Source organism: Pempheris klunzingeri, chromosome 2 (assembly GCF_042242105.1).
Source record: "Pempheris klunzingeri isolate RE-2024b chromosome 2, fPemKlu1.hap1, whole genome shotgun sequence".
NCBI classification, from domain to species: domain Eukaryota; kingdom Metazoa; phylum Chordata; class Actinopteri; order Acropomatiformes; family Pempheridae; genus Pempheris; species Pempheris klunzingeri.
In genome coordinates, this window is record NC_092013.1 from 14,291,946 (window position 1) to 14,311,303 (window position 19,358).

At 41.9% G+C, this 19,358-nt stretch overlaps 3 protein-coding genes across 3 annotated transcripts in view; all 3 read right to left on the minus strand.

The window, feature by feature from the left end:
• Positions 1–5,371, minus strand: part of skib (v-ski avian sarcoma viral oncogene homolog b) — a 30,813-nt gene extending 25,442 nt beyond the window's left edge. The window contains exon 1 of the mRNA XM_070843493.1: positions 4,145–5,371. Coding sequence (XP_070699594.1) covers positions 4,145–5,038 — 894 coding nt within the window. The 5' untranslated portion in view covers positions 5,039–5,371. The remainder of the gene's footprint in view (positions 1–4,144) is intronic.
• Positions 5,372–7,370: 1,999 nt separating this feature from the next.
• On the minus strand, positions 7,371–14,120 carry tmem51b (transmembrane protein 51b). Its single transcript, XM_070844079.1, has 3 exons — positions 13,994–14,120; positions 9,802–10,240; positions 7,371–8,624 (listed from the first exon to the last, which is right to left on the minus strand). The coding sequence occupies exons 2-3, from the start codon at positions 10,224–10,226 to the stop codon at positions 8,174–8,176; spliced, it is 876 nt and encodes a 291-aa protein (XP_070700180.1). The 5' UTR covers positions 10,227–10,240; positions 13,994–14,120; the 3' UTR covers positions 7,371–8,173.
• A 2,141-nt stretch (positions 14,121–16,261) lies between these two features.
• The window catches only part of kaznb (kazrin, periplakin interacting protein b), a 63,800-nt gene continuing 60,703 nt past the window's right edge, over positions 16,262–19,358 (minus strand). The window contains exons 11-15 of the mRNA XM_070850296.1: positions 19,021–19,252; positions 18,656–18,757; positions 18,139–18,305; positions 17,838–17,934; positions 16,262–17,044 (exon numbers count right to left, since the gene is read on the minus strand). Coding sequence (XP_070706397.1) covers positions 16,883–17,044; positions 17,838–17,934; positions 18,139–18,305; positions 18,656–18,757; positions 19,021–19,252 — 760 coding nt within the window. The 3' untranslated portion in view covers positions 16,262–16,882. The remainder of the gene's footprint in view (positions 17,045–17,837; positions 17,935–18,138; positions 18,306–18,655; positions 18,758–19,020; positions 19,253–19,358) is intronic.

The following is a 19,358-nucleotide window of genomic DNA, read 5'->3' on the forward strand; positions in this document are numbered from 1 at the left end:
ATTATTATTATCATCTTTTCAACATATTCAAAATTGACTATAAATGCATCGACCTGATTGGAAACCTCGTAGGTGTTACTTATGACTCCTCTCATAAATGTCTAAATATGTTTAAATATCTTCCAAATATGTAGCAGTGGAATGTAACTGAGTAATTTACTAAAGTAAGTACTCTACTTGAGCACAGCTTTGACGTGCATTTTGAGTATTGCCATTATACTCCACTACATTTACAGGGAAATATTGTGCTGTCCTACTCCACTGCAATTACACATAAACATATCTGGGCAAAAGGGGTATATTAATATTAATAAGGGTATTTTTCAATATTGATACATAGTATTTAGAGCTGGATTGCAAACCTATTAAATCACTATCCATTACATATGAAATAATAAATTTGATTGAGAACAAATTTTAATAACTGATTTTGTTTTTTTATCAGAAACATTAATTTGAACAACAGATATCCTTAGGACAGTATCATTCCATCATATAATTGCAAAATGATCGCCAAACAATAAAAATGAATCAACTATCACCCAGTCCTATTCCTGTCAGACATGCAGACACCACCACAGGCTCCAATCTGTCTTTGAGCACATAACCAGGAAATCAGGGACATGACAAACTCACAACCGTGGATTTCCCACCCTTGGAGAGGCTGGAGGTTACAGACCTATCCACAGAGCACCTAAAGAAACAAGGCACTAACAAAGAGAAATGGCTGCACTTCACAGCCTCTGAAAGCCCGGCCCTCTCACAAAAGACGCGGCAGGTCTTTAGCACACATCACCCATGACAGAACCCCAGCTGACACCCTTTTAACATGGGGTCACTCCAGCCAGAATAGAGGCCACAACCCCTGGGAGCTCCTGACACCCCTTTGCCTTGACACGCCGCCCCTGCTTTGGCCAAAACACTCCGTCCAGCAGTCACTGCAAAGACGAGGTGATGGTCTTCTGGGGGAGGAGGGGCTGGTCAGTGGGAGTTGGGCGCTGAGGGGGGGGGGGGTTTGGAAGTCAGGCGACTGCTCTCAAAACAATGACGTTTCCAAGGATAAATAAGAAAGGACAGAATAAACACAGGCAACAAACTACCAGAAACATGAATTTGCTGCATTAGGAGTGAGATTTAAAGATGTGCTAAATCTGAACCACATGCGACAGACTCACACGTGTATCTGGGTGATGTGGGTAGGCTGGGTCTTAGCTGGCTGGGTCAACACTGGGCAGACAGGCCCATCAAGGACCAAAGAGATGCACCATGTCAGCTCTCAGGGCTTCCCAGAGGTCAGCAGACAGATGGGAATGGAAATGAGCCGGCAGAGAGCTCATTTTAATCTGGCCTGCACAGCTGATCCAGTCATTACACTAGCCTGTTTACATGCAACACACTCGCATGCTCGCTATACATAAAGGCACCCACATACAGCACCCAGCTACCTGATAGAGAAAGAGGTATTTTGCATTCTTGCATTTACTTTTAATAACGGCTAATAACTGAAAACACACAACCCTTTACCCTTTGACATACTTGATTGGTTAGCTCCAGGTTTGAGGCTAATTTCATTGAGCGAGGAGAACAATGGGATGAGAAATGGCATAAATTGGCCTCAGTTGAATGGCTTTAATATTCAATCCATTAAGGAGGGTCCACACAGTTCTCCAGAACCTGCATTTACTATCCACTCAGTCATGATTGATCGCATTGCCTTCACTTCTTAGGGGATTTTTTTTTTTTACATTTAATGCTCAGAAGTATTTGACTTCGAGGGGGGAAAAAAAGTTTTTGCAATTCCAATCCCCTTTCCTGAAGATTTTCATGCTAATCAGACAAGTTAACATTTAAATTATTACACGCAAGGTTCAACACAATGAAACGAGCCATTTGAGTTGGACTAAAAATTCAAGTTTCCTTGAAATTTACATTTTTTGTCAGTGTGTCAGCAAAACAATCGCCCAGGATCTGAAATAAAGAGTAGGGTGAGCATCACAAAATGCTGATGTTTTAGTGGAAGCTGCAGCTGAGAGTAATGCTTGTTATCTGTCCACTGTATATCCCTCCATCCTTTATCAGACAGCCATCTGGTCAGTGGACTGGACACAAGGGCATGTGATTGGATGGTGTGAAAAGAATGGGGGTAGGCTGGGTCAGTGTCTCTGGAGAAAGGTCAGGGGTTATGGCCCTTTGATAACGCATGTCAAGGCCTGGCTCACACACACCCTGCATCTTCTGAATGAGAGTCTGCAGCCTCCTCTCAGCCATCTGCCCTCATCTGCACATTAGGAAAAGGGCTAAATGACCAAATGCTGGATTTGATGCAAAACAGACACAATAGTTCACCGGTATCATTCCCTCTGATCCGGCTTCTGCTTTTGTAAGGAGGCTCCTTTTTTCCTGTTTTTTTTACCAAGTGACTGGCTGTGTTTCCCCTTTTTACATTCACAGACTATCAATAACATGTGGAATAATCCTAAATCTCTCCAGCAAACTGCACCTCAGAACTATTCCACAAAAAAAGCACATACATTCATCAGTGATTATCTTCTCAGCAGTTATCTGCACCAACCACCACGTACAGTAGAGGAGGTGGGAGTCTAGACAGATGATACAGGCAGAGGAGGTAACCTTCGAGGCTTTCTCTTATTAATAAAACACTCTGACATCAGAGGGAGGCTGAGGCAGACCGATAACATTGAGTTTTTGTTTCGTGGGTAAGCTGAGCCAAGCGTGGTCTGCGAGCCCCTGTCCGGCCTTTCAGCAGCTTGGCCTGTCAGGCTGATGTATGGGAGAACGCTGGTGTGCAGCTCCCCGAGGACCAGGCCTGTCTGCTAACTGGGACACGACTGACAGTCAACCACAGCAAACACGCACTGCCCCCTCCGCCACGCTCCCTCCATGATGCTCAGCCCCTGAGTATATCACACACACTGAAAGACTGTCAGTGCGCAACTTACCATCCTGAGAAGATGTATAACTCACAGGTAATACATCAAGACCTGCTGACTCGGATTAGGAAGAAATTAGCCACAGGTGGAGGACTTTTGTTTTTTTGTAAAGACAGACATATCTTGACTGTGCTAAGGTTTTGTCAAGCGCCTGTGTCCAATTTGTTGGACGACATGGTATAAATCAGAGGTGAATGCACGTGTGCTGCATTCAGGACCTCAGTGTGAACATTTCTACTTTGAAAACCCAAAACAGAAAAGATGTAATCAGCATAGCCTCGTCTTTTCTATCACTGACAACCTTCCTCCTGTCGTTATTTCAGACACATTTCTAAAAGTCAACAACCTTTTCTTCAGTAGCCTACAGAGGTTTCCCTGTGAGGCATCTCCTGGCTCCTGCTCGGACTGGAGCAGCACCATGGTGATGCATACAGAGACGTCCACTCATTAGCAGAGTCCCACACAACAGCTGCTCTGTGACGAAGGAACAGCCACCTCGTCTCGTGGCCCCTTTGTCCATACTTAACATCTCTGACCCACGCAGTGAGGCTGGACAGCAACACAAACACACACACACACACACACACACAGATCCTATCCTATTCCAGCCCGCCACAACCCCTTCTCTCTCTGTCACATGCACACATTTCCATATCCCAAACCTCATTAAACTCTTATCCCCTTCCCCACTTTGTAGCACCGTAATAGGCTCCCCTGCCCCCCTCGACCCCCTCACACTCATAAAATATATCATTGGGTCTCCATTTATCATAATGCAGATGCCCTTGGGTAACCCTGGGGGGTGGACCAGGGAGTTTTAGATGATGGGGGGATGCTCAGGGGTGTCAGCTGATGCTTAGATTCTTCACTGTCACACATATATGAGGTGAGTGAGGCTTTATATGAGGTGTACCACAGTGCAGGAGTGGAGGGGACTGACAGAAAGATGCGATCTGACTGATTGTGATTTGCATTAAAACTCTGTTGGAGGTGCCTCATATAAGACTGGTAACACTTGGAAAACATACAAACAATCAATCAAAGAAGACAGTGGCTGGTCTAATGAGAGGAAAACCTCCTCAAAACTTTAATTAATGCAGATGTTGTAGTTGGCCTGAGGCTGTTGAAATATCCACAAAAACAAAACATCATTAAATGATAGTTAATAACAAGGTGAAGCAGAACAGACTTACTCTGCAGGATATACTGGACCGCTTGCCCGTCAGATCATATTTTCCTTTTAACTCTTTAAGCAGCTGCTCCAGGTGACTCTTCTCCTCCTTTCCGGTGTAGTCCGGGTCTAAGAGCACATAAGCCCGCCAGTTGGCAGAGTCGAAGCCCCAGTGGACTGTCCGGTTCTCCAGTCTCTTGTGACTGTGGACCACAAACTTGTGAGGTGGGAACATGAGTCTGCAGTCCATGCACTGGATGCAGGCGGCACTCGGGCCGGTGTACAGTTCCGGGACAAACAAGCCTTTACACCGACCGAAACATTCATGATAGACTTTGAAGCTCCTCTCGGTTCGCTCCAACTCCAGGGAGCCCAACTCCTTGTTGCAGTGAGGAGGGTAAGTACCGCCGTAGATGAGAGCGTTGCAGAGGCGCTCAGCATCCGTCTGAGTGATCAGCCCGCAGGACGGAGCAGAGAAGGGCAGGATACCCACCACTTTGAGGATCTCCAGCTGGTCCGCCGTGCACCTGGAGCAGTAGATGTGCAGGTCGTCGCACACCGAGTTGATCTGCTGGAGGGAAAAATCTCTCAGGACGCTGTTGAGGATCTGCGGCAGGCACAGCCGCTTCTCCCCGCCGACCACGAAGCAGGAGATCGGCTCCCTCTCCAGGACCGTCTCGCACCTTTCCGTGGAGCGGTCGGACGGGATGAAAAGTGGACCGGACATTACTGGCGGTGTCTGAGCCGGCAGGGTGAGCATCATCTCCGCGGATTTTCCCTCTTTACCGAAGAGTGAGTCCTGGTGCCACCGAGCGGAGAACGCCGCCGGTCCGCCGAGAGAGCGCATGGAACTCAGATGAAACTGCTTCAGAGTTTGCTGAAGTCCGGGATGAGGCTGAAAGCTCGTGCTCTCCATGTTGTTGCCAGTTACAGATGAGATTTCAAAACTCAGAATGAACGCTGAAATTGACTTATCTTGTCGGGCGTCCTCAGCATCCGGCTACACGCTCAATAACTCGCATTTCCATGTCACCGGAGAAGCTTCCCAGCGCGTCCATTCAGAAAACTGAAGGCTGCTGAATTCACGGGGGCTCTTCCTGTAAGCAGACGCAATTAAAGTCGACAAGTCCGAGACTCAAAACTCGTGTTATCCAACGCACAATCGCCTGGTACTTTGTTTCTATGCGCTCCTGCGGTTTTACGCACTCCTAATGCGCACTCGAAATATGCCTCGTCTGTTCTGTCTCGCGTACTCAGCGTCTCCCCACTCACTCAATGTGTGAGTCTCTCTCTCTCCCTCTCTCTCTCTCTCTCTCTCCCTCTCTCTCGCCCTCTCTGTTTGTTTGTGTCTGGTTCAGTCATTGAATCCCAGCCAGGAATGTGACTGACTCCCCGGGCTGGCTCTTCCCTCAGCCAGCTGTTCCTCCCTCTGCTACATGGCAGCTGCACATTAAAAAAAGAAAAAAAAAAATCCCTCTGAACCGAGGGGAGGGTGGAGCTTAGGAAAATATGGTTGACATAGGAAATATACAGATAAACTCCAGGACTATAAGTATTTAAGCCCTGCTGATCGACATTTTATCTTACTTTAGAAACTTTTTTGGACATTTTTAATGAGAAAATCGAGAATATTCGCATATTTGTTAATGGAGGTCAGCCTGAAACGGAGACACACATGAGACAAGTAAGCACCAGTCAAGTAGGCCTACTATACATGTACATGAGGTACTTGAAGTCTACTTTACTTGAGTACTTCCATTTTATGAGACTTCATACATCTACTCCACTACACTTTACATTAATTTGACAACTTTAGTTACAAGTCAATTTACAGAAAAAACGAATAATCAGTTTATGAAACCCGTCATATATCAGTCAACTACAACAGTGTTACTGGCGCATCAACGTTGATAATCTAATAATTAATTCTAACCTTTCTGTGTTTGATCCCCATTGAGATTGTTCCGTGATTATTATTATTATTATTATTATTATTATTGGTTGTTGTTCCGTGAACTGGGATGAGCTAAAAGCATGAAACTTGGCGCAAGAACCATGAACACAACCGGCCACAAGGTGGCGCTGTGTTTAAGGCCCAGATATGGAAAGGTCACGCCCCTCTCATTGTGAATCTGATTGGCTTGAAACTTGACGCACAAGTTTGGTTTCATGTGCTCTACAAAAAAGCCCGTCGACCGCAAGAGCCCCCCATTATGTTGCTAATTTACATAATGTGAAAACAGTAATATTAATAGACTGTTTTAGACTTTCACCATATCAACACCACATTTGGTAGAATGGTAGAACTGAGACACACATTTCTACAATACATGAACAAGAACAGTCAAAAACATGGCCGTCATCAATCAAAATGTCTTTTCAAAACGTGTGGGATCATGTATGTATCATACATATATGTATATATGTGTGTGTGTGTACACACACACACACACACACACACACATATATATATATATATATATATACATACATATATACACACACACACACACACACACACACACACACACACACATATATATATATATATATATATATATATATATATATATACACCTTAAAATCTAGTGGACAGAATTTTACCAAATTCATATTTTCCTGACAACACTTATTTTGCCTAAGCAACATGTATAATCTGGACCAAAGTCAAGATGGCAGGGGGATAAAGTTTGGTTTTGGTACATTAAGCAAGTAGCCCATACATAGATCTGAAAAAAATACTAGTAAAAAAGATAAATAGTCATGTTAGTAGTTTCACCTGTGCTTTTCCTGCAATGTTAAAATCTTTCAACAGCTTTGAATTAACCTTCTTTGGCCCTTTTATCTTTTCTGACCACAGGATGGCGCTAAATATCAACCAATGAATATTAAGACATGGAAATTGATGCAAAAGCAGAAAGTCAGATAGGGAGTTTGTCATAGTAAAACAATAAAGGAACAAAACAAACATCTACAGTTAGATTTTAATAACTGCAAGCACAAAGACATTATTTATCTATTTAAAAACTTACAGCGCACAATCAAGATAAACTATCAGAAAACTCATCTATAACTTTTGTGTTGTTTGAATTGCACCAGCAGGGAGTTTAGTTTAGTGGTTGCTTTAGTTTGTATTTAGTAGATCTACTTGCTTTTACTGATCTTGGTATCTAAGTGAGATGATGTTTGGGGAAATAAGTGTTTTCAGTGACAATTTGCAACAAAAATATAAGATCTTGACATGATCCTAAATGAAATAGAAAAACATTTATTCGCCACTTTTTACAAGTGTTACAGCATCGTTTAAACATCTAAAAACCTGAAAAAGTCTTATGAAGCAATGCATGTTTATTGTTAATATCACATCCCATAGCTGGATATCCAACCGTTTACTTCTGGTTTGACTGTCAGAGATTATCATTTTTCCCAGTGTTTCCAGTGTTTGACAGTTTGACCTCATCCAGGCGGCATTTTCATTTAAAAAACCCAGTTTGTTTGTTTCGGACAACAGATTTTAAAACAACTTACAAAAGCATTCAGGAACAAACAGCTCATACATTTTTGGCTTCAGTGCATTTTCTTTGGAGTCACACGTCACATCTAACGCTCATGATATTTAATACCACTTTAAAATCTCTACGGTAATTACTTTCCCCTTTTGCCCCTTTGAATCACAACATATGGTTTAAAATTTTCAACAATTCATAACCGATCAGAATCAACATAAAGCAACAATAATAAATTCTGGCAAAGTGAAAGATTGACATGATGTTTAAAAACAAAATCAGACAGCTGATCCTTTCACACAGACTTAATTATGCGTTACAACAGAATAAATACACCGATCACGAGCTTCAGCACGAAAGAACAAGAGACTCACTTGAAATATTCTCATTTCATTAGTGAGTCTCCACGGCCTCCATCATGCTGCTCGCAGCCACTTTTAACCTACTTAACCTCAGCCTTGAAAGTGGGTTTTCAGAAATGTTATCATTAGTCCATTTAACGCAGATATTTTTATTCATCGGGAACAGGCGATGAGTGAGAGGCACTACCCTAATTCAGGCATCTTATTGTCATACTGTGGCGGCGGAGTGATGGGTTCAATGGTCACTGGATTGTGTGTGGGGCTGCGGATTTGGAGGCGGAAGTCCTTCAGGTGCAGTTTGTCCGACTTGATCCTCCTCACTCGGAGGGGCCGCAGTAAACGGCTGGCCCGGCTGCTGCTGCGGGTGGGCAGACTAGGGTTTGACGTAAGGCCGGGATGGTCAGCCTGGGGCTCAGCAGCAGGTTGGGCAGCAGCTGGTGTGGGGTCATTAAGATGGGTGTCCTCGGTGGGGTTGTTAGTGGGCTCTGTTCCCTCATTCTCCACAGCAGCTATGATGTCCTCGTAGGACGGCAGCTGGGAGGTGCTTTGGCGGAGGTTGCTCTGGCGGACGGGGTAGTCGCTGCTGCCAACAACCTCCTCGTAGCTCGGCACGTTGAATGTGGTCGGACTCCTTCTGTATAAGGAGGCAAGAGAAGAATCTCAGTGAGACATTTTAAAACAACACACGTTACAAAATATTCATACTTTAAACCTGCGATTACACATTTGTTCGCCACACATGGACAGTGGAAACATGCTGTGATTAGGCTACGACATTGACGTATTATCACTTTTTACACTAATACTCAAAAGTCCAGAACTAGATGTGACTCACAGATGGAAACAATGAGCTGGTGAGGCTAAAGTGAGTGGTGATAATTTGTCACTATCAGCAACATCTTTTACATTACACACGCTCCTTTGATCCACTATTATGATAAAAATATAGATATTATCTCTTTAATAATTTCACTCTGCATGAAGTCTTTCATAATATCTCCGGATGTGAGTTTCTTAGTCAGACTTGTTTTTTTTTTAGATGATTATATAAGAATTGTGTTAAGAAAAAAGAATTATGAAATTTTGTGACAAGAATTGGTGCTGTCTCATGAAGGAGGATGTCTTATTTTGCTGGATCACTGTATAGACTAAAATCCAGAATGGCTCAGTTTACATCAGTCTATGCTAGAAATATGCAGAGGTTTTTTACCCAAAAGTCTGTAGAGTACATGTGATTATAATATCTATTAAATTATTTGGATAGCATACATTTTTGTTTCTACAAAAATAAAACAATCCCATTGATAACTGCTGAAGTCTGTGTGCCGCTTTTAGCACATTCATTTGTTTCTATGTCAATTTCGGGTGGAAATGCTACAACCAGATGGCGCCAAAGTAAGGAATTTCCATCTATCCACACATCCATTGTCTAGAACGCTTATCCTTAAGGGTCATGTTGGGGCTGGAGCCAATCCCAGCTGCCATTGGGTGAGAGGCGAGGTACACCGTGGGCCGGTTGCCAGTCAGTCACAGGGCCGACACATAGACAGAAAACCATTCACACTCACACTTACGGGCAATTTAGACTCTCCAATTAACTTAACCCGCATGTCTTTGGACTGCGGGAGGAAGCCGGAGTACCCGGAGAGAACCCACGTAAGCATGAAGAGAACATGCAAACTCCACACAAACCGGAAAGTGCAATAACTTTGTGTATCATACTTTTCAAAATATTTCATATCGGAGTTACACTGGAAATTGAAAACATCTAAGAGCAACCAGAGTATAAAACAGGGACAAAAGGTCATTACTCCTGCTCTCCTGTCACATGGTCCATGAAGGGGACTCCTACTGCTGCTGGCTGGTTACTGCTGTTCTGTGCCCTTCTCTTGCTCCTGACACCGAGGCAAATGGATAAAAGCAACATGGCTGCTCCAACTCCAACCAGCACCATGGCCACTGTTGAAGACCTTGTGCTGTCTCTGCCTTCTCCATCATCATCATCATTATCATCGCTCCCAGGCACCATGGTGGAGTTGCCTGTCATAGTGGAGGAGTCTCCTGGATCCTCTCCGTCCATTGGTATCACAGTCCACACAATCATGACAATACCCAGGGCGATGAGTCCCACTCCCAGGGCGCAGAGGGCATAGTGAGCGCCTGAACCGGTGCTCTCTGAGCGGGAGGATCTGTTGGGGCGGTCGTTGCTACCGCATATACCCCGACTGGAACACATCCCTGCAGGACAAACTGCAACAGAGAAGAGACGGGAGATTAGGAGACATTCATCTAACTGGAAATCTGTCATATTGGAATCTGAAATTATTCAAGTGACTGGACAAAGATGCATTGTAGCCATGCTGTGGTACCATTCAGCACACTCGTCGCACTTTACTGGTTGCTATGCCAACTCTGGTGTTGAATGGGGAGCTTTTTTCTCCTGATTTATACCTCTCTGGCAAAAGTTTTTTGTTCAGTACGCCAGCTTACAACTGTGAAAGAAAAACACCTTCGAGAGTGGCATTTACTGTTATAAAAAGGTGGAGTAGCAGAGGGTAAAAGGTGCATCAATGTAAAAACCTGTCAAATACAGTAAATACTATATGAGGACAATAAAAAACCACTGGGGAAAGACTGAATGGTGCGTCCAAGAATAAGGGAATTAAGAGGTATTTATATTGATCTTTTGGGTTTAATATACCAAATACAAATGCCTCAGTGGAGCTTCATGGATGTTTAGGCAGGCACATAGGTAGACTCACAGTCACATGTAGGGCTGCAACTACCGATTATTTTCATGATCAATTAATTGTTTTGTCTGTATGAAAAAAAAAAAAAGAGCCCATTAAAGCCCAAGGCGACATCTTCAAATGTTTTGTTATCTCCAATCAAGTTGGCATTGATTAAAACAGAGAAAAAAGGAAAATCCTTACATTAGAGGAGTGGGAACAAGGAAATGTTTGCAGTTTTTGCTTAAGAAAGGCTAAAACATTAATCAAATAGAATATTGATCATTTTGTTATATGATATTACACAGTATTTGCTGATTAGTCACACGGTTCATACACCATCAATCATAGACTAATCAAGACACTCTAACAGTACACAGTCCATATAAATGAATATACATATACATATCAAGCCCTAAAACACACATTTCTCTCCAAGACTTTTTCAATCTGTACAACAGACGACACCCTTGCAGCCACACCACCACCTGCTTTGCCAATTTAACCACACAAAGCATTTTTTGCTAAAACAAACATTTAAATCCTCTATTTGAGTGTCTGATGGACTTTGTGCATCATGTTTTTTCTATCCTATACTGTAATCTTGTCATATCTGTAAATAAATTAGCTCCTTTATGGTTTGAGTACACTTAAAAAAAAAATGAGGAATGAGACTGCTACACCTTGGAGCAACAGCAGTGAGAGAGCAATAAAACAGGTTTACAAGAAAAACATGGAGTGTGGTGAGAAAACTGGTTATAAGACAACAACACGTGCAGTGAAACATGCAAACATGTCTTAACATGACAAACACGAACCTGAGAGACAGAATCACTGACAGGAGTGACTCACTCTCAAAGAATGAGAGCACCACTGATGATAGTATTTGGCAGCATAACTGCGTGTGTTTGAGCTGCACCAGCAGGTATATATGGTCAAATAATAATATATGAAAGTTTTAATAAATGTGAGAATGTGATGAGAAAACAGGTTATGAATTATTATTATTATCATTATTAATATCATTGGAAAACTTTTTCTCAGTCACCTCTTTTTATGGCTGGACAGAATAGTGTGTGAATGTCCCCTTTAGGGCAAATATTTGAGATGACATGGCTGATAAAAGGCTTAACCTTTGACTTTGACACAGAATGTTATATGGAAATACAAGAAATCTGCCGTTTGAACAAAATTGAAACTTTTGAGTTGAGTCTTTTTATACTTCTGCTCTTAAGCGTTTAAAAATGCCATCATATAATATAACTTATTCCAGTGGGCTTTGAACTGCACTGGTGGGTCATAATAACTTAAGAAATTCTATGTCAGTGGAAATTCATAAAACATAACAACATCCCAAATAAATAATAAGGTTGATTTACTGTATATACATCATCAAACCAACTTAGTAAACTAGTTAAAACCTCCATCCATGCATCCATCAACCTGCTCTCCTCTCAGCACAGAATGGAAACACAGATGAACGGTGTCGATTCATGAAGTGATATAATATTTCAAATATTTTATAAACACAGCGCACCCTGCAATTTAGCTTCTATACACACATTTTGACAGAGAGATGATGGGACGGGCAGAGTGATGTTAATGTTAATATAGAGGTCCTGAATGAACATGAATCAAAGAGGCTGGTACGGTCAAACAGTCAAATCTCATGATTTAGTCTGTGGGTGTAATTGATACACTGGCACCCGCATCACAGCGTGTTTCCTTGTGATACTGAAGCAAGTGTTTCCTTCTCTCCTGCAGACATTTAACGCTTCTGCTTTCCGCTACTAAATGGCTCTTTGACATTGAAACGATGGAACCGAGCACTGCTAAACCTCAATCACTGATACAGTTGTGCTATGCAGTAATTCAATATTATTGTCTATCAACATTCAGTGGAAACATATTTTGACAATTCGGTCATATCCTATTGGTGTTTGACAAAATTATGTCATTTAAATGAATGATTTCAAGCAAACTGAAAGGGAAAATGTATTGAGGTTTTTCAGCCTGATAGTTCATTCTTGACATTGGAAACATTACTTGACAAAATAATCTTTTAGAGATGCTCAGAACTGTTTCCATGTCTCGTGTTTCAGACACTGGGTTTCTTGATATTACTCCAAACCTGATAGTTTCATTATGATTTCCTTGAACTTTAAATAGTATTATTGTTTGTGTGTAACATCTTACTCATGTACACTTGCTTCAAAGTAATTTTAACTCCTTCCTGCTGTTGTTTTTTAAAGTTGAGTCTGATATGAACCCTGAGAAAGTGAAGTTGGCTGTTTTACTGACTTATGGTTTTGATGTTGATTTCAGCCTCATTACCAGACAGTAAAAAAGTAAGACACACATTCTGTGCACTTTGATAGAGGGATGTATCGGTCAGACGCTCACTGGCCTCAGTTCTGACACTATGAATCGGATTAAGATCAGCTCTGACATGACTGACCCACATTAAAAACTCTGTCTTTGTCAGTGTCATTACAAAACTCTTATTCATTAAGTCCACCAGCACAGTTTTCCAGGGCTTCAGGTTACCTTACATAAAACGTATTCCACTGATCTTACATGAAAAAGGGAAAAATGCTATCAGGTCAGTATTGATAGATTCCCCTTGATGAGGATCAAGTACAGTGGGTCCCTACTTTGGTACACATAGTCTGGTCTCTGGTCTCTGTTGTCCTTCAAATCACACATACACATGTACATGTACTGTAGATGACTGCCTGGCAAACAGAAACACATGTATGTGCCGTATTACCATCATTATAAAGACCAAAACTTGGTGACTGTGTGGCATCAGAGCGTTTGACAGACACCATGGCACCAAGTGCTGACCTTCTGTGCCACTTCTAATGGCTGCTTCTCTTCCTGTGCGTTAAGACACACATGTTGAGCTTTAGTGCATGTAGCAGGCCTGCAGGACGGAGTGCATGGGTGTGTCCTGTTCAACATCAGCATTAAAGAAAGAAAGAAGATATAAGACGCAGCGTCTCCTGGCCTAAACTTGGCATTACTATTACCCCACTGTGTGCGCAACATTAACCACTAAATCTGGGGAGCATTATTGGCGCAGGATACAAGTCCGACCGTCAGCTAGTAAAGTAGGAAGACACCTTGGAGGGAGGACCTGACCCCCCTCAGGAACCACACTCAGCTCATTAACCATTAAAAACCTCACACTGGGGCACCTTGCAAACCTCTGCTTAAACTGACAGCCTGGTCTGGGTCTGCGGTGGTGAAGGTGATCTGGAAGAGGCCTTACCTTTTCAGCGCTCAGTGCCAAAGGACTTCCCTCCTCATCGGCGAGTTACCTGAATCACGCAGGTGTTTTCAGGAAGACCGCAGGGAAAAGGAGGAAGAGGACATAGACGCGACAAGGGACGCCCCGGTTCAACCCAGATTAGTGTTTTTAAAAATCACACAGCGTATTTGTCCCTTCACTGTTTAGAGCTACAGATAACAATAATGTTGACAGGAACTTTGTTCAGATTCCAGCCGCGATGAAGGCTCCTCTGTCCGGGGTGTAAAGTGTGTGTGTGTGTGTAACCTGCTCTCCTCTTGGTCCTAGCGCTGCCCAGGTTGGCTTCCTCTGGGGACGAGTCAGAGCGACAGAGACGCACCAGGCTGATAAAGTGAAATGAAGTTGAATCATATATTACAGTAAATCGTGTTTAAGGTTGTAGTTAGCAAAAGACTGGATAATAAAATGAAGTTATCAAGTATAATCAATTTATATTAATTTTATTAGAATTTATTTTATTAGAAATTATTACCTCTACCTCTAACAATCATTGACTAGTCTGTGGAATATCAGAAAAATGTCAAAATCTTCTTTTAAATATTTTCAGAAGCCCCCAGTCAGACAGTTTACTTGAACTTGCCACTCTATTAGTAACAGTAGTTACTTAATTAATAGTTATACAGATCAGCTAATAGTTCAGCTATCATTGATTGTGTTGTGTAGAAGAGGAAACTAATTGTTTTGGTCCAAAGTTTGCAGCTTAAATCTCTTAGCAGGCTTTTCTGGACCTGTCGATCTTCATCAGCAGATTCAAATTCCTATGCAATAGTTTTCGTCCACTTATAAAACAACATGTATAGAAGTTGGAACATAGAGTACATTTCCATGACAACTTGACTGCCGAAGATCGTGTGATATGATCAAAAGCTCTGAGTGGATTTTGTCAGCTGCCGTTTCCAAGTTCAATAACTCACCCTTTGATCAATCACAGTGTTAAAATGTCACTTAGCAGAGGCCAGTCCTGTTTCTGATATGAAGCCACAGCACCACTACAGGGGCACTGGTGGCCTAAAGGTTAGAAAAGCAAATGGTTATCGGTTCGATCCCCAGGCGTGCATAATCAATCTGGTGAAGGAGCAGTAATCTCTCCTTATTGATACCTCTGAGAGGCCCCACAAGACCGTAAACCCCCACCTGGTCTGCTCAGAGGCCAGTGAGTGATTATCTTGAGTAATATCGCTATTTACTTGCCAGTTTAATTGTTCATACTGGGAAGCTCTAAAGTATAAATGTGTCTCTGACTTATCTTATACATGTAAAGATTAAAGAACACAAATATCATTTAAAATAAGGAGAATCCAATGCAAACAGGAATTTGTGTGAATTATTCATTATAAAACAAATTATAATGAAATAGTAAACGAGCTAATGCGACAGTTGGCGAAAGTGAGCCATCATTAAGCTGCACACTGGGCTGAAAATACACGTCAAAATCTTCATAGAATAATAACTTAAGTCACAGCAAACTGAGATTTTAAAGCATTTGTCTTAAAAAAATAACAATAACAGGCCTGTACTGCACACAACAGTGGACAATAATTACACCTTTAATGTTGGCATACAAGAAAAGCTCTGACAGCTGGATGAAGAGAGACAATGAATGTCATATTAACACAAACACCATTTGAAGTCTTTCACTTCTGTTTCTGTACAGGTTTGAACTGGTTTAATCATCCCGCTCAAACAGCTTTGCTTGTGGTGACTGTGGGAGACGCCCAGAAAGCATCCAGACAAACCAGTTTTCTACTATTAACCTCAGGCTTTACGCTGTTCACACACTGTGGCCCTGTGACATTTTGTATGTGAGTTTTCATGCTCAAGAACAGCAAACTTAATACAACTGTGTTTTATAAACTGCTATTTAACTATACAAAATATACCACTGCATTCTCTCCATTGGGTTCATGTTGTAAGTAACAGTGTTGGCTCTTTTTCTGTGCTCCTACAGTATAAACATGGGAGGCCATTGGCTTGAATTTTACACATTATCATTTTCAAAACTCAACATTCAAACCGTATGTTTTATGTACATATCACCTACATCGGATGATTTCTGTTAATGAAGTCCTATCAACATTTATAGCCAAATGATAACCAAAGCAACTTCAGTATTATGATTAAATGAATATATTGTGTAACAGTGCTGAGAAAAGGGATTTTACCCGTTTTCAAGAGTACAGGATCGATGTGAAAGATGGTTTTGTATGCTACAATGTGCAGTCTCAAAAAAGTTGTGGACAAAATTAGCTTTCAACCATGTCCAAAAGTTATGTATTTTGTTGTTTTAAACTAAGGTCTACTGTTTATTACAGTGATAATAATAATTGTGATGACAAACTTATATCTCACCCATGGATGTAAAGCTGCTGACATGATACAGTTCAGGTCTCCTCACAGGATTAACAGCAGATATGTATCACACCAGTGAAAGCATGATATAATGAGTGTTTTTTCATTTACTGTCATGTGCAACAAGGACTAAATTAAATTGACACGTCAGCAATAGCTGAGAGTGTAAAGCAGTAAACAACAGTGCTGTGAGACCTTTTTCACATAAGGCATCAGAGGAGAACAACACTCATAAAATAAAATTGGAAAAAAAGAAATATCGACCTTCCTCCATTATATTTACAATGGCTCTATCAGGTTTAGAGTATGTGTTATTCTTTTATTAGCCAAGGTAATAATATGTTTGAATCGTTAAATTAAGTGGTACAACCCTTTAAGACAACTTTCCCTTAAAAGTCCTGCGATGCTGAGTGTAGGTCACTCTTAGTGGTGAACGACTATAATACAGTAACAGTGTAAACAGTAGTAAGGAGGCGAGCGATGCCAGTGGCTGCGGCTGGTTCAGACGTTGGTGATTTCAACACTCTTGAACGTGTGCATCGGGCTGCCTTTGGCCCGGGGAACGGCCTGAACTCTTGCCTCTCTGGGCAGAGAGCCGCAGCTGCTGTGGAAGCCCAGACTTCGCTCTACAGAGTGGCTGTTTGCACGCAACCTCAGCGGACTCTGGGGAAATGAAAACAGAATAGGAAGTTACTTAAAAAAAGGTGACTTCTCCCATTAAATATCATCAGCTGACATTAAAATTAAACTGTCCAGTGAAAACTATCATCTGCAGGACTCCACTCTAGATGAAAGGAAGCAGCGCCAGACTTGTAGCATCACGTTGCAACAACCAAACCTTCCACTAAGTTAAACTTTCTCTCCCCATCGTGCTCCCTGAGTCAAAGTCCCACCTCAACATCTGTTTACACAAATAAATAAGTCACATTAAGGAAGCAACTTTCTCTCAAAAATGAGAGATGCCTTTGATTCAGTTGTAGAACAGATTAATTGTTTAGGCTTCACGTCTCCTGGTTTTGTTACTTAGAATAATAAGAAACTAGATGTTATCAAAATAATTAGGGAAACACGTTCTGCATGGAAATGCTCTGCAGCTGTCCTTGAATAATCTAAAGTGATCTTTGTTTTGTATTTTAGGTAAAAGCAAAGACAGTCAAGAAATGTCGGGAGAGGGTGGTTGTACAACAAAGATACCCAGTCTGAATCTAACCAGGGCCGCTACACTCACATGCTTTATATCACTAAACCACGAGGAAACCCACAGGAAAATATGTGTATAATATCTATGTAATGTTTTTCCAATCAAAGTGTGGTGATGTTGATGATCAAATCATTATGTCCATAATTATTCAATCACTGCATGACGCTGGTAAATGACTGCAACAGTCAATTCCACTGCCCACAAGTCACTGAAACTTTTCCAATAGTATGATATGAGTGGGAAATGAAATTATACCTTTGCCGATCTCCTCATAGACATCCTCTCCTCAGCAAAGCGGTTAACAGCCACAGGTGAGGAGGAGCTGATAACCTCACTGCCCTGCTCTGTGCTGCTGTGAATACAAGGCAGTGCAAGATATATTCACTTATGTGAGCTTTGTTTAAGTTCACAGTTTTCACAAGAATGGTCATATTTTAAGACAAAAAACAGTCAGAGAGGAAATATTTCAAATATCACAGAATAAAATCACTTGTTGCTTTAAGGGCAGGAAGGAATAGTAAAGTGTGCAACAACAGTCAAAGGTTTTTTAATCTACCTGTGAGGGACAGCAAGTGATTTCATCTCTTCATACAGGTGCCGATGCAACATGTGTTTGTTGCTGGGGATCCCCAGAACTTTGGCCATGGCATCTGTGTCGAAGGACGGGTCCAGAGCCATCACAGCTCCATGGATACCTTGACCCTGAAGATTGTCTGCAAACTCCTGAGGAGCACATAATACATAACACATAAGCAGCTGAGAGAATTTTATATATTGATACAAAAGTCAAATTTAATAGCAATTAAAGGCACAGCAGGGCTGAGGCTTTAAAAAAACAAAAACAAATTCATTTCTGTCTCTGGTGGGAGAGGGAGAGCCAAATTAATTGGTGGTATTTTCGTTTGTGTGTACACACGAGTGTTTTTCTTTTGTATTCTTTCAGCAATGGCGACGCACCAAAGCAGCTATTATTATTTTAAGGGGAGTCCTGGAAACTAATGGTGGTGATGTCTGGTTGTAATCTTTGAAATTTCCCAAGCCAAGGCGAATACTGTCACTGACCTCCCACCCACCTTGAGGTCTATGTCTCTGATCCACTTCATTACTCTGTGACACGTCCAAACAATGGGGTCCCAGTCTTGGTGCTCACATTTTGCCCGTCGTGCCTGCAGGGCCTGCAAAAACACAACACACAGATAACTGCAGAAGCCCTTACGTGGCTAGGACCGATGGAAGCACAGAGATAGGTCAAGGAAGGATGAGGCCTGCTGAGATAATGCAGCAGTGAGGGCCTCTGTGTGCCTCAAGATACGGTGGGTAATAACAGTAAAGTGGCAGATCGAGTAAAACTTTATGCAAAAGCGACAGCTGAATAGACCTCACTCACTATCAGTACCTGTTCTCTTAATTTAACGTAACTGTTCATCTATAATCTGACCTCTTTATCAAAACTGAGCATCTGTAAGAGCTGGATTGCCAGGAGCAGACTGGTCTGGTGGTACTGGTCGGTGATGTTGAGGAATCTTTCCAGGTCTCTGCGGCTCAGAGAGTTCAGCACTCGCCCGTCCACTAAATGAGTCTGGAAGGTTTGAGAGTACTGAGGCAACCCAACGTCACTCAGCCATGATGTGGCAACCCAGTGATGGTCCATCTCAGATGCTTTTGACAGTCTAGGAGATGATCAGACACCAGACAGAAAAAGGTTTCAGATCTTGTACTTAAGTAAAAGCAGCAAAATCACAGCACTACAAGTTGAAATCCTGCATTAAAAATATG

Bases quoted from the DNA above. Each gene is read 5' to 3' on its own strand.
- tmem51b (XM_070844079.1), bottom strand. From the start codon at position 10,226: ATGTGTTCCAGTCGGGGTATATGCGGTAGCAACGACCGCCCCAACAGA. The intron at 8,625-9,801 runs GTAATGACCTTT...CTCCTTATACAG, and splicing joins CATGTGACAGGAGAGCAGGA to AAGGAGTCCGACCACATTCA.